The 15,365-nt window shown below is 38.8% G+C and overlaps 1 protein-coding gene across 6 annotated transcripts in view; it reads right to left on the minus strand.

The window, feature by feature from the left end:
- tcf12 (transcription factor 12) overlaps window positions 1-15,365 on the minus strand; it is a 75,051-nt gene that overhangs the window by 38,190 nt on the left and 21,496 nt on the right. For all 6 annotated transcript variants that reach the window (XM_026319741.1, XM_026319740.1, XM_026319739.1 and 3 more), the window contains one exon: window positions 493-554. In XM_026319741.1, the coding sequence (XP_026175526.1) occupies window positions 493-554 (62 nt within the window). The remainder of the gene's footprint in view (window positions 1-492; window positions 555-15,365) is intronic.

A 15,365-nucleotide genomic window follows, 5' to 3' on the forward strand; every position in this document is an offset into this window, starting at 1 on the left:
TATTATAAACATGCGGCGTCATGTTGGAGAAGATTCTTTCATGATGAACTGAAACAGTCATTTTTCCTAAAGAGAACTTCACAAATGTGTACACCAATAAGTATTTTTTTTATAAAAACAGGCTCCTCTAGTCCTTTGACTGCAGAATCCCAGTTCCCTTTAGTGTAAAAGATGATCTATATAAATTTGAAGGCCAGACCCTAAAGGTCTCAGGATATTTTCACTTTAAGGCGTTATACTTTTCAGATGATCTGCTCAAGCCTTAGAAACTAACAGTAAGGTTTTAAAATCAAATCTAAAATTAACAAGTGAGCAAAGCTAAGAATTTGTAGTGAAGTACACTGAAGTTGGTGTCTTATCTCCCAGTCCTGTATAAAGCCTGACTGCTGTGTTTGTGGTACTTACAATGCAGGCAGCTCATTATTACTTTTATTTCATGGTATCAAAATTGTATGTATCAACATAAACATTAACAGCTATTTAGAAAGTCACCTGGCAGCCAGTTGCTCCAGAATCCCTCCCATAGCCACCAAATGAAGCCCTCTCTGTTTTACCTGTAAAGACATAGAAGGGTAGTTATAATTACTGTTGTCTTCTATGGAATACAATGGATTAATCACTAACAGGCTGTATACATCATTCATATTCACCATGTTTACAAAAACACTTAATTTTCTGCCATAAAAAGTTCTTTACTTTGCAGAAAATAATTTGTATTTCACTGTGTCTCTGTCCAAATTGCCCAACCAGTGCAAAAGCTATGCCAAAGCTATTTTGAAAAATTTTTTCGGTTAAGTCTGAACTTTCACACACTGTACTTTTTAGTATATAGTCACAGACAGTGCTGCTGGGTACTGGTTCCTCCTCCTGTACTGGAGAAATTAAAGCTGCTAGTCCCATTAACACCAAGTAATTGATGAAAATGTAAGGAGCAACATTTCCCCAGATATGGTGTCCCCACTAAACTGGCAATTCAAACCAGTGCCATAGCAGGCATAAATGTACTTCTGAAATGTCTAGTTTAGTGTTTAAAAGAAGAGATCAACTGTTGTGCTAGAAGGTACTGAGTATTCTCAGAGAGCTTAAGATATGATGTGATCATTATTGATGCTTTTATTGTAGCCAATTTAAATATGAATATTACACACTTCTAAATACTGTATACTGTAAAGTCAAGAAATAAAAAGCGAATAGACACAGAAATGTACAGATATTTGCGAGGTGGACACCAGAGTGTGTATAGTGTGCAACCAGAATGAACTACGTGAATTTCACAGTGGTTTCTAATCATGTTTGATTGTTTTTTTTTTACTATAGTAATGAAATATCATTGGCACATCTTAGAGGTGTTGTTCTGGGGTAAACATTCCAAACTCACTTCATTTTCACTTTTATTTACCACATATTGCGATACTGATGGTACTTACTGAAAGCAAAAGAGGAAGGAGGGACAGATAAGCTGATGGAGGAATTCAGATGAGCATTTAAAACAAGTGTAAGAAATGAACTTGGGTTTCAACTGTAACTTTTCATAAAAATTGGACACCCTCAGGTCCTTCAACAACGTACTGTGTACTGAACTATTTCAACAGAGACAGAGTCGTTTAGTCGTTGGTTCTCTATGTTGTAGTACACTGGATCCACACTAAGACAAACCTATTTTAAAAAAGCAAAAACTGTAAAACAATGCAGCAAGTTTTCAATATGCAAAATATGTTTCAGTGGATTAATTACTGATAGAATAAAAATTGTCAGCGTCTTTCTATCAGTGTCACATCCAGTGTGCACACCTCAAGGTTCCCAAGCAGCCATCAGAGGAGAAATAAAACTTATTGCACACAACAAACATGAATCATACACATCACAATATCCAAACTCAGCAGTTTCACTCCCCTGGAAAACCAAACAAATGAGAGCTCCTATGGGAGAATGATGAATAACTTTATATATTAAATAACAGCATCGTACTTTATTTTTGTCAGACTTCCAAATATTACATGCACAGACACAAGCACTGGAACTAAATTCTGTTTACTCTGGGGAGATTGTAAATATTTTTTGTGAGTTCAAAACTTGCATAGCCTGGATCTTTTGTTACACAATGACTGATCTGAACACTGCTTTCACGAGCGCAGGTGAACAGAAGCATAGCTAAGAGAATCCACTTGTGCTTATCTGAGCAGTCTTGCAGGAGACAGTTGTTATGCATCTGTGCAGACTGTCTCTAGAGACCATGAAAGCTGAGGAAATCAGGGAAGATGGTTTAACTGGCAAAGCTGCTTCTCTTGTAACAGTAATGTGATACAGTCCTGATCAATCACTCTTGCAAAAGGAAATAGGATTAAGCTGTCGGTTACCACTATCACGTCTGGATGATGAAACATCTTTTGACAGGGAAATTAATTTTTTTATTTTTCTCTGCCTAACCCACCTGAAGAACAAACGTCAAACACTTTTGAGGATGACAACGTACACAGCTTGGACAGGGAAAAAAATGGCTTGAAAGTGTGAAGGAGACCATGTATGTGCAAGTGGAAAATCCTGCTCTCAATTTCCTTTTTTTTTTTTTCAACTTTAATTTTTATTTTACTTATATTTGAACTTTATTTACAAAATTTTACTAAATTTACAAAACATAGCTTAAAACTTGTTTTCACATCTGTTAAAAAAAAAAAAGGTAAGAGGGTGCATTGCAGCCACAGTGGATTCCAAAGGGGTGGGCGTGGGCAATCTGCTCCAATGCCCTTACGGATAACTTTATGCACTACTTGGCTCTACTCTACTCAACTCGACTCGGTTTTGGTCATTTTCCATTACAATTGAGTACCACCTCAACATGGGAGGGGTTGTCGTAACACAGCGGCGTGAAACTGCCGTGACACCACCAAGCACAGAAACATCCACACCTCCTCATAGGACCACGGTGTTGCTTTGCGAGTAGCGTTAGCCATTTGCCTTGCTAAAGACTCTAAAAAAGGAAAAACAAATGGTTGCTGTTGCTGGTTTTTCAAAATGGCAGGTTTGATTCTTGTGTCGGATGTGGTCGGACATCGTTCTCATGACTCTTCCAGTGACATCACTCCCTGACCAACCAGTGGACCAGTGAGTCAAGTCGAGTAGAGCCGAGTACTGCTAGTGGAAAAGCCCCATTAAAGACACTGTCTACTCCCACATTCCCTGGTCATTACATTGTAAAGACTTTCCCAGTTCTCTGGTTTAACTGGTTTTAGTCATTTTACCTACTTCTTTGTCCTACCTACCCTTCCTCACTTTCTCTGGGGTCCTTAAATCCTTTTGAATTAATTAAATTAAATCCTCAACCAAAGGGGGGGGGGTTGATCCTGGAGGATACAAATTTATGATTTCAACTTCAACTTCCCGTCGTAGACAAAGCTATTTGTATGAGTAGTGAAATGTTTTGACCTGAATGTTTTGACCTGAACAAAGAAGTCCACTTGACATGGTTCAGCTTCCAGATAAGCTCACCGGGATGACTGAGAATCTCCACAGAATTTCAGCCCAATATTTAAAAGCAGTTCACTGAAATGCATTTTCAATCCTAAAAGGTCTTCTGAGGGAAAGGTCTGCTCTAGTGCAAGAGTTAAATATTCATTGGCAGCATGTGTTTTGTCACACATACTGTGTCTGTTGTGAATAATTGATGATCACTGTTTCAGGGCCCACCAGGGCAGACACATGTGTTAAAACTAAGTCTCAGTCCACAACCTAAAACAGAGAAGCAGTCTTACAGCTCCCCAAAAACTGCATAGCCTGGCGAAAGGTGCTCTGTGCATCAACTATAAACTATAAAGAATCTTGATTTGCAATCCTGCAAGTCACTTGCAGAAAAAAATGTATCTCAGTATGACTGAATGTGAAGAAGAAGAACATTATAGTTACCACTGATTTCACATTACATTCCCTCATATAATTAAGTGGCAGCCATTATACTTCTTTACACCCTATTACACACAACTACATTTGACAATATTAAATATCACACCCGTCAGCTATAACTGAAGATGTCCCTTCTCCTTTAGGGAGTCTTCAACAACGCTTCTTTTGTGAATATAGCACTTAGTGCTTCGGGCTATTGTGTGCATATGGGGGCAACCTGCAAGCTTTTAATAAGTCTATAATCTCTTTTACATGGTGTTAGGTAAAGTGTGATTTTACCTATGATCCAGTCTTTCTGTGGACTAGAAGAAAATGAAATAGTAACTCAAGGTCATAAAATGAGTAGTATACAAGACCAGAAAATTCAATCACAGAGCAAAGTATGTCAAAAATGCCATGATTTGCCATGACCAGTGGGTATGCACCCACACCCCACCCCCCATTCAGACACTGTTCTCTACTCCACCTCTTATGACCCAAATCAGCCAGCAAGACTCGAAGGATTCAACAGTGCTCAGAAGACGTGGGCAGTGTACTTGGGGATTACCTTCAGTACCATGTAATGAGGTCATGGACAAACAGGTCTCTTAGTTTTTTTAGGCTGTTTGCCTGAATATGCAGCAGCTCTAACTACTTAATTTACTTAATCTGATCCCATATGTCTGCCTTCAGCAGTGCTAAAGATATGTAGATGGCTGTCTTGATCAGTTACTAGTCTGATCATCTGGTCTCCTCCATTTTCTTCTCAAAGTCCACCTGGAAACAACCAGTGATATTTTCTCTTCTTCCTTAGCAGAAAAAACTGAGATGAAAAAATAATCTGCCAAAAGTAAGTCATCACTATTAAAGCCAGTCCCTTATGTAATGTGTGCTACAGAAACTCATGTCTCTTCTCCATGTAGCTTCATAATTATAAAACGACCCAAGAACAACAAGACCTTGCAATGTGGCAAATATTTACAGTGTGCAACTATGCTGCTATTCAAATTTAAGGAGACTGCATATTTCTGATGTTGAGTAAAAGTAGAACAAAGTGATTTATCAAGTGCAACATACTGCTGGGTTTGCCTGTTCTACAGCCAGGAACCTAAATTAGTTAAATAAAATATACCCTTAGTGACAAAATCTCTCATCTGATGCACAAATACATTAAGTCATTCTGAGGAAAACAGGTCACTGGAATAATTATTTCCCAGTAAACAAGACGTTACTTTTTAGGTTCCCTAAATTAACTATTTAAGTTTAAAGCACTACATTATAAATAAGGAACCATTACGCTGGAGGAAAGGAGGAAACCAACAGAAGTCATTAGTTTCACATGAGTTATAGGCCTGTTATTAGAAGCAGGCTTGTGTGATCACAGCCTCACAAGAGCAAAAATAATATTATTATTTCTTGAGTATGCCCATTTGTTCTAAGCAGGTGTATGAGATACTAACTATGTGTTTTCTTTTTGTGTCACATGTGTACCAATGTGTCTGAATTACAGTGAATTGATAGCAAGAAAATGTCTGCTTAAAAAATCTTAGATGCTTAAGATAAAAAAAAATGCAACATACAATATCAATAAAGTGGTTTGATTATTGCAATCGCCATTTGAATATGCAAGACTGGCATCATGAATCATATCCTCAATACAATAAAAGAAATCGGGAAAACAGTTCTGATTAAAATATTCCATGTTTTAGCAAATCACTCTGCAGTGTGAAGGTGTGACTATAATTGTCACTGCAGAAAACATTTTATACTCCTGGAAGAGACATTTAACAAAAGAAAAAAAAGAGAGAAAAGGTGCCAAATTTGTGTCTAGAATAAATACTTACAAGATGTCTCAAAGCATGTTTTTATTACCTGTAGTAACACTGCTCATTGGCAGCTTATAATAGTCAAAAACTAGAATCTTGCAGCTGTACAACCACCTGGAAAAGGGATGTGCCAACTGCATTCACCCAATCAACGGTTTGTAAAAAATGAGAGTGAATAAATAGTTAATTAAAAAATTCCCAGACTCAATACACTGTAAAAGCACTTTTGGCAGCAATTATAGCTTAGGATCTTCTTGACTACCTCTACCTCAGCTTCGCAAATTCAAACACTACTGCATGTGCTCGGTCAGATTGGAAAGTGAGCATCTGTGGATAGCTATCATGAAGCTATTCCATTGGCTCCACGGGCATTTAAGCTTTGCAGAAAGGAAATACTATAAGATTAAGATACCTGAGGTCAAGATTTTGTCAGAACAAAAATTAATCATGTTACTGTAAAATCTTTGGCACAGTGAAACAGGATAACCTTAATAATCTGATTGTATCTGGCAAATAATTTGGCTCCTCACAGCCTGACTGTACTACCATCGTGCTTTGAGCAGGAATGGTGTCATCGGTGCCCAGTTTCTGCTAAATATAGCTCTTTGTATTACAGTTGAAGTTCAAGTATTGCTTAGCCAGCTCCAAAAATCTCCTTGCTTCCTAATTTCAGTCTTTCTTCTTCTATAATCCAGGCTGTTGTCATGACATTTACACCAGGACTGGCTCATTTCAATTCTGCAATAGAACTCAATTTTGAAGCGTTACACTGGCATCTTATTCTTCTGGCAAGGTCTCTCATTACAGCCAGGCAAGTGCAGGGTTATCCTCTAGCTTCCTGGTCTCCTTTCCTAGTTGAGAAGCTCTGGGTCTTGAGATCCAGTGTCCTTTCTGATGATTACAACTGTTGCGCTCTTGCACCACTTTGAATTACACTGAAATTTCCTACTGTCCTAACACTGGTTTCAATTACTCTACACAAGGTTATAATTGGGTGCTTTGCCCAAAGGGACTGCTATAAATTTAACTGAAATAAGGGCTGTTTCTCTTTCCCTAACCCAAATATTCTCTATTTTTGCATACATTTAAATCAGCACCTTATAGAAACAAGCTTCTTGTATCTATAAGGTCTAGTTATACTAACCAGTTTCTCATAGTTTGCCTACTTATTGATCACAGAGCAGCAGTACAGCACAGTCAAGCCCCTTATTTTGATAATGTGAGAGGTAGTGACCTAAGCATCTCCAGGGATCAATTCAAAACCCTCACCACAAAAACAGCCAATTAGTGAGCATGCTTCACTGCCTCTCAAATGCATTCCAAGGGCTTCTTTTTTCCATCCAGAAAACAAGTCCATTTTCCTTGCTCCAAGGAAAGCCAAGTCCATGAAAACAAACACATAATACAGGATGAGGAAATGTTGTTAATGTAGAAACCAAATGAACTAATCACATGCCAGCTCACTTAATTTGTTTGTTCTCTGAGCACACATGTTTGCTGTTGGTGTCCGTGCTCATGTTCCCGTGTGATGATTTCCATGGCACCTAACCACAAAGCATTATTCCCATCACGTTAATGGGCTATTTCTTAATGTCAGACCCCTGGCAGGAGTAATTCATGGCAAACGCTACTATATAGCTTAGAGTTGTTTTTTTTTTTGTTTTGTTTTTTTTGATTTGCTACAAATGGGTGAAATACAAGGATCAGACTCTGTGAGGATTAAATAATAAACACTACCCTATTTGAAATCAAGCTTGGCCTCTGTGGACATCTTGGATGTAAAATTAAGACTCTATACTATTACATTCCTCTGGCAACAAAAGGCAGCACACTGAAATCAGATGTACGCATACTCACTTCTTTCCATACCTTTTAAAACTGCTCCCTTTGATTCCTTGTCTCAATACTTTATGCACATGCATCCCGTTCAAAGCTGTTTGCTGCTTCTACCAGGTTCTGTCTGACAGCAAATAAAAGCTGGCTGGGTCACAGGTTAGGTCAGTGTGGATGAGGAAACAAAGATGAGAGGTAGTGTACCAAATCAGCTTCTTCCCTGGCTGGGGGAAGCATGTTTACAACCCACCATTAGAAACAACAGCAGGACAGTGAAACATGACAGAGCCACACAACACTGAAGAAACATGCCTCCCTTGCCCTGAGCTCAACATTAATTTCTACGTACAGCCTTGTCAGCAGTGACATTATTCAAAACAGCAAGAGCAAATGTTAATGAGTTCTGATTTGCATATTTATTTTTTTCTTTGTTGAAATGTCACTGATTATTACATACTATGATGATGAATGCATCTGCTCATGCAGCCTGATGTGTAATTAGCCATTAGGTGGAATGAATAGATCAATTAAAAGCAACGGACCAGGATTAACAGAAATCAAACCAAGAGGAATGCAGGAATGAGAATAACACAGTAGGCTTGGGGGGGAGGGTGGTTTCCTCCATTGCTTTTATATTAGGCTAAAAATCCAAAAAAAAGGTTACTAATCAAGAAAAGGTGTCTAAATTCTCAGCAAGATCAAAGATATCCCTTGTTTTACTGCACATTTTTTCACCCTGAAATAATGTATAACTTTCAACATGAGGAGGTTCATACTAGCTAAACAGTTTATTTTCCCCTAAAATCCATCTCTGTGTGAGACAGAAGATGTGGATTTCCTGATTGTATTTATTCCCTCCTGGGATAATCAGGTGCCATGACTCGACCTATTTGAATTTTTCTCTTACTTCAGTAAAAAGGAAAAAGGGGAGGTGGAAAGGGGAAAATGTTTTCGCTTGGCCTTTGCCTTTTTCCGAGCCCAACTATTCTCCTGCCAGTGCTTGTTATTCACAAATGAGGAAAAAAATGCATTACTGTGGACCAGATGGGAACATTCCACATGACCAAACCAATCAATCACCTTGGTGGGACGCAGGTGTGACACAGCCGTGCAGCAACACACCATTTCACAGTCTATCAGGCACAAACACATGGTCACCAATCAATGGCACCCTGAGGACCGATGAGGAGGGGTGCTTCTCCACAGCCTCACTGGTTCATGGCTGATGACTTCATAATCACACATCCATTCTCTCAGAGAAGAAACTCGATGAGCTCCTTAATAACGTCTCCCACCATGTGAACACCAACACTGTAATGGATGCTGCTTTGGTAGGAGCGCTAACACGTTACCCTGCATCATATAGTAAGCTCACCAGCAATGTCCCAATCAGGTTGTGAGAGCTCTGTTCAGGGGAAACAAGAGCCTATTTAATAAGAAGAAGAAATGTCCCCCAGTTGAAAATTAGAATCAAGTCAGTGTGTAACATCAAAGTATGTGTTGATGTTTGGTATTACATGCCAAACAACTGTTGAACAGTGAAACAACAGAGCTGAGGTGAAGGACAAGGAAGGATACACACATGGGTTAGGAATGTTGATCCAACTCCAAGCACTGGGGGCATATTTCCTTACGCAGAAAACCCTTGCAAACTCTAACCAGTCATCAGTTTAAGAAAACAGGCCTGCATTAAATAAAACACTAAAATGCCCTGAAGGGGATCAGTCTTTTGATGAGTGTGCTCTGGGGGATGCGGGCAAAAACTGTAGTAGCCATTTAAAAGAGTTTTTTTTATATTCAGTTGACAAAAAAAAAACAAACAAAAAAAAAAAAACCATTCCCACCCCCATATTGCTGGCAGAAAAGAAAAAGTCTCACAGATCCGTGCTTCTCTTACACGTCCCACACTTCACACTCTCAGGGCTGTGCCAGCAGAGAAGAAAATGTCAGGCATTGTCAAGTGGGAGAAAAGGCGAAACAAATGTTTGCATTTCATTAACCAATGACTAACCACTACAGTCCAACAAGAAGGGAGTGTAACATTATCTAGTGTTTTGTTTGCTAATGTACCCAGCACAGACACAGAATGTCTGGACAAGCAGTTGTGTGTGGAAAAAAATGGAAAGGGGAGTTTGGTGAGGTTGGCATAAGAAGTAACTAGCAATTGTGACCCAGGCTTTCTGTAGCTCATCTCAACAAAGATTCAACCTTTGATACATTTTCAAATTAGTTGCTTTAGGTGGGGAAAGTTCCCTAATACCTGTCAATGCTTAAGAGACTAATGTCCAGGAATCAAGGGTCAATTTCATGCACTCTCCTATGGCATACTTATTGTTCAATTATACTGGGGTGCTATAACTAAACTTTGAATTCTTATCTTATATAGATATGTATATATAAGCACCTTTTAAAGCACAATTACTGACAAACATAGGGGATTGGCTGTAGATCTGTGCAACAGGTGTGTACAGTACGACAGTATAGTAAAAACTGATGTTGTAATGCACTCAAGACAACATCTGTAAATTCCAGCGGTACAAAATGCAATGCCAACACTGCATAATGGATCAAAGTTAAACCAAACATTTGTACAGCCATCCAAACTAATACTGGGTCACATACACACTAGTGTGGGGTCTGTTTAAAGTTCTGTAGAGTAAGTTCAGTATTCTTCACTCAAAGCTGTTGGCAAGACAGCAAAGTTTAATTGTTCCACTAAAGGTAACTCTTCTGAATGAAGTATTTCCCTTTTAGCTTCACTATCGTATTAAACAGTTCAAGAGAGAAATGCAAGAATGGGGGTAGAGAGCAAGAGGGAGATAGTATAAAATGAGATATGTGGGACAAATAGGACAATAACCCAGCACCATGGGACTTATTAAAAATACTTATCAAAACATCTTTTAACCAGTTCTCAAGCAAATGGGGTTTTGAAAACGGAACTTCACTTTTTTGTTGTGCAAATATCTGCAGTGACATACATAGAATTATCCCTAAGTATCTTCTAACCTTATAATCACCAAGGATGCCTGTTTTTGACCTTGAAAATGTATAATGTATAACAGACAACAAACACAGTGAAGTAACTGCAACATGCTACTTAAAGATACCTTTCCAATGTTCAGAAATATGACTGTGGAGCTCTGACGAGGGCAGCTGCTTCCACACACTCGTTATGTCATTGTACCTTGGCCATACCCCAGCTCTTCTTTTCTCTTTGGAGAGACAGCCCTCCAGGCCTGCTGAGACTACAGCTGATACTCTGCAGCTGGGCAGCCTCGCCAGTCGCATGCTGGGGGCCAGGGAAAGGCAGGGGTCGGGCAGGGCCACGATGTGCTGAGAGAAGCACAAGGGCGGGAAGGGGTGGGGTGTGTGGGGAGATGTGTGTGGCATGGGGAAAGAGAAGAAGGATTTGCACCCTTTCAGCTCGTCTTCAGCTCTTCATGCTCTACTGACCACAGCAATAGATAAACACACCCTGCAGCTCTGCATAATGACTGACTACATCAACTAAACTCTACTGCACCACATGCCGTGGCCTTCCCTTCTTTGCTTTCTGCTCTTGTCATATATATAATTAATATATACTATACATTTTATAGCTTTGATAAAGTAATTTCTGTAAAACAATTGTTGGAGTTGATACTGTATTACTGTGAAGGCTTCTGGTATAGTTTATGTGTGTGTGTGAGCATGAGTGTGAATGACAGAGTGGGGATAGGGAGCAGCATTGGCAGCACCTGGGACCCACACTGCAGAGGGAACTGAGTGCACACCTGAACAGCACCTGGCCACAATCACAGCCTGGGTCTGAGGAGGGTATCCCATGGGACAGAGCATTAGCACATGACACCTGCCCCAGTAAAACACACTGGGGATGCCAGTGTGATGTGGGACTGGACACTTTATGAAATCCTTTGAGAAACAATTACAACAGAAAGAACAAGATAAATTCTTCTCTAGTGCAAAAACTACCCAATGCAGCATGGTTGTATAATGTCACTGAAATAACTTCACAAGAAGAAAGAAAAAGTAACTGCTGACAACGAATACTATTAATATTAGGAACTTTCCATCGGCCAGCATGCACTATGGGTTTTAACAATTGCTTTTCTTCTCAGGTGAACTGGTAACATAAGTGATAAGATGAAGATGAAACTAGTAGATATTTGGGCTTGCTTCATTTTACAAAATATTAAATTATTACACTGTTGGAAGTAATTTGTTATGAAAACTGTAAAAAGCTTATTGCATAAAAATCCTAGAGTTAAAGTCATATTATCAAGCACTCCCATTGTCATTTTGCACCTCAAAAGTCTAACCATTCTTCGTTGGAATTATACTATTGCAATTAATCAGTTATTTATTTTTTACTTTACTGGCAAGCAAAAACACAATTCATGTAGTAAATATCAGAAATGTGCAGTCCAAACATTTTCTTTTTGCCATAATTAGCCTGCATTAAGGTTGTACCTCAACAGGCTGGGAGAAGGATGCACATGGCTGTATGCATGTGTTGATGACTGCATTAAGCTGATTAGTTTTTATGCAGAGTTAAAGCTGTGTGAGTAGTTTGTATTAAGCACACCAGAGAAACGTGAGTACAAAGTTACAACTATCACACCCTTGGGCAGATGGCTGGGAAGAACTGATGTAGAAGTAGTCGGGACCATGGCATACACTGGGATCCAAAGTGAAACCCAACTAAAAAAAAAAAACAAAAACAAAAACAACAAAAACAAGGAAAAAGTTTTCTGGTTTTTGCTAAGAAAAAAAAAATTTGGAGTGGTATAGAAAGTATTTTTATAGGAAATTAATTTTCACCACTCCATGATACAGACAAAGGAATTAGGCATTGGCCCTCTGTCATGGACTTTTAGAGGACTTGATAATGCTGCATTGAGACAGATTTTCACTCTGTGTATTAAAAAAAAAACAAAATGCAGTTCTCATTCTACTGGGGGCTGGCACCATGGGGCCAAAACGATGCAGCACTGCACGGAAAAAGGTAGAGCCTCAGCATTTTCTGTAATGCAACATGACATCATCCATTCAATCATATACATGCAAGCACGCATTCCTGGTGGATTACTTTGTAACATGAGCACAGTATAGCTGCTGTTTATCATCAGAAGAAGATTCCATTGTGGTAACTTTCCAGAGTTGCACAATCCTGTCTGTGACTATTACAAACCACTGTGCTCTGTTTGATGTCTAATAAGCCCTGAACACATAAGTCTCAACTGGACTTACTAGATCATTTTCACCACCATTATCAATACAGCTCACTGTCTTGTTTATAAATGTATGACAAGTGTTTGTCTGAATGCTGAATGCTGATTTTTCTTCATTTTGACAATTATGCAGCTACAACCACTTTTTCACACTTCTCTCATGTTCCCTGCTTTTCTAGCCAGGCCATTGCAAGCACAAAAATAAATCACCTAATGTTCATTTGAGTTAGCCAGTGATGAGCAACTTGAAGTACTTGAAGAACTTGTGATGAGAGGTAATCATTTTTATCCAAACAGTAAATTCGGCATAAAAAGTATAAACTAAATGAAAGAATAATGGTTAGGAGTGATTTCCTAGGTTTCTCTAATTTTCCTTTATCCCTGTATAGGCAAACAAACTGTGACCAATGACAGCTGTGAATAGCTACATCAACCCTGTCTTACTAATTAGCATAGTAACTTTAAAGCATTATCTGAGGTTAAGCCTAAGAATCAAAAGCCTTTCTACACTTAGTGGAACACAATATCAGTCCATTAAGTAAATAATGACAAAAAGGCAAACATTAAGCAGTGTACACACGCACACACATGGATCCAATCACAATGCAGCGTGAAATAAAGGAGCAGAGTGCAGCTCTTTCAGTTGTAGCTCATCGGCTGTGGTAATTGCCCAGATTGCTTGAAATCAACCTCCCCCACTGACTTCCCCTTATCGAGCTGACACCACAAGAAAAAATCTCAGCAGGTAATTAGATCTAAACATCCCTTGTCAGGGCTATGAACTGTTGGCTATCCATGTGGCTAAAGAATTAGAACAACTGAGTGAGAGCCAACACTCCACCACAAGACCTACTGAAGACCTTAAGTACTACTACAGTATTACTACATACAGAGAAGGAAACAAGATTCATTACATCCATTGAACCCATCAGCTGCAAAGGCGCATGAGACAATCAGGAAATAACAACTGTGTAAAATTAAAAAGCTAAATGTGTACTCCTAGATCACATGTAATCCCCGAAAGGTTAGATAATGAAACATTTTTTGTGTTGGAGCTGAACAGTAAAGTGATAATTCAAATTGCCAACTAATCAGTGATGTTCTACCATTACAGGGAAATGCACTGATGAAGGTACCATCTTCAGAACAGTCTGGATTATAGACAAAACCACAAAACTCTCTCTTTATGCCTTTTTACAATACATATAAAAGACAGGTTCTGCTGGTTTATTAGTGCAGAGACTGATGACTAAGGAGGACAGTGTATATAGCTGGATGACTGCTCTAGTAGCTAGAACTGCCCCTAAAAGAAACAAAACTTAATAATAAAAAGAACCAAATGAAACAAAAAAGTATGTTTATTTACAGCAAGGTCAGAAAACCATCTATCATCACTGTCACATTTTTCCAACCACATTAAGTAGATACTGTCTGTCCATCATAACAATCACACGTTGTACAGCTGCAAATCTCTTACACTGGTGGACAGCAGACTGTCCAACTATAGCCTCTTTCCATTCGTGTGATGAGCGGCTGAGTCAAAGGAAATCACATGTGCAAGCCTGAAAAGGTTTGTCTGTAGTGCACTATAAGCATGAACAATGTGGCTGCCACCTGTTTGGCAGCATGCAGTGGATGACATGTGGGTTAGAAAGAGGATTGCAGGACTAAAGGGTGGGGCTAAGATGCATGTGAGGCCTCAACCAGCTGATTCATAGTCTGCCTTGACATGGGAGCCAGCCGCCCCCCTCCCCCCAGGGATAACAGTGACATCGTTAAGCAGTCAGCAGCTCCCCAGCATTTAACCAAAACCCCATTTGTCAGCTTCCACCCCTCTCACAGCTCATGTCAGCCTGGGCTAAGACCATGCTATTTCAGAGGAAATCTGAATTCTATTTTGGTTTTAAAATAACTTATAAGACGCATGGTTTATGTCAATGGCCAAAGACAAAAACAACTTTTGATTACATAACAAAATATGGCAAAACATTTCTCAGTTGTTGTAGATTTATATGTAAAACAAAGCTAAAATGTTTAATTACATATAATGTAATATACCAAATATATAAATGTAACATAACATTCTCTACAACCATTCAATGATCACTTACTTGTTTCACTCCTTTAAATCCACAAAACCTTTTAATTAGCTGATGCTAATTAAAATCTTAACAGACAATATGTATTCTGTAACTACATTAAAAAATGCAAGATTAATGTTTTTCATTAAATTAATAAATAAATTGGGTTCCCCTTCACTGTAAGTCATTGCATTCATGATATTTATATGAACACATCTAAAAATACAGACACCAGAGGTGTTGATCCTAAGGATCAGTATCAAGGTCGATTCATGCATATTCTAACAACTGGCTTTAAAAAAAAAAAACAAAAAAAAAAAAACTCTCTCCTCTCCTCTGGAGTGATGAACTGCTCACAGAAACACATAACATTGACGTTGACCATATGTACAACAAAATCAGCCAGTAATGGAGCCAGTATGAGAAATTTATCATACAGCTATTGAACAGGGAGAGAAGCAACACTTGCCACTTTGCCCACTGTGAACACACTAAAGTGCCCTTTTTCCCTCTAA

The sequence above is a fragment of the Mastacembelus armatus genome, chromosome 3, assembly GCF_900324485.2.
Source record: "Mastacembelus armatus chromosome 3, fMasArm1.2, whole genome shotgun sequence".
Taxonomy (NCBI): domain Eukaryota; kingdom Metazoa; phylum Chordata; class Actinopteri; order Synbranchiformes; family Mastacembelidae; genus Mastacembelus; species Mastacembelus armatus.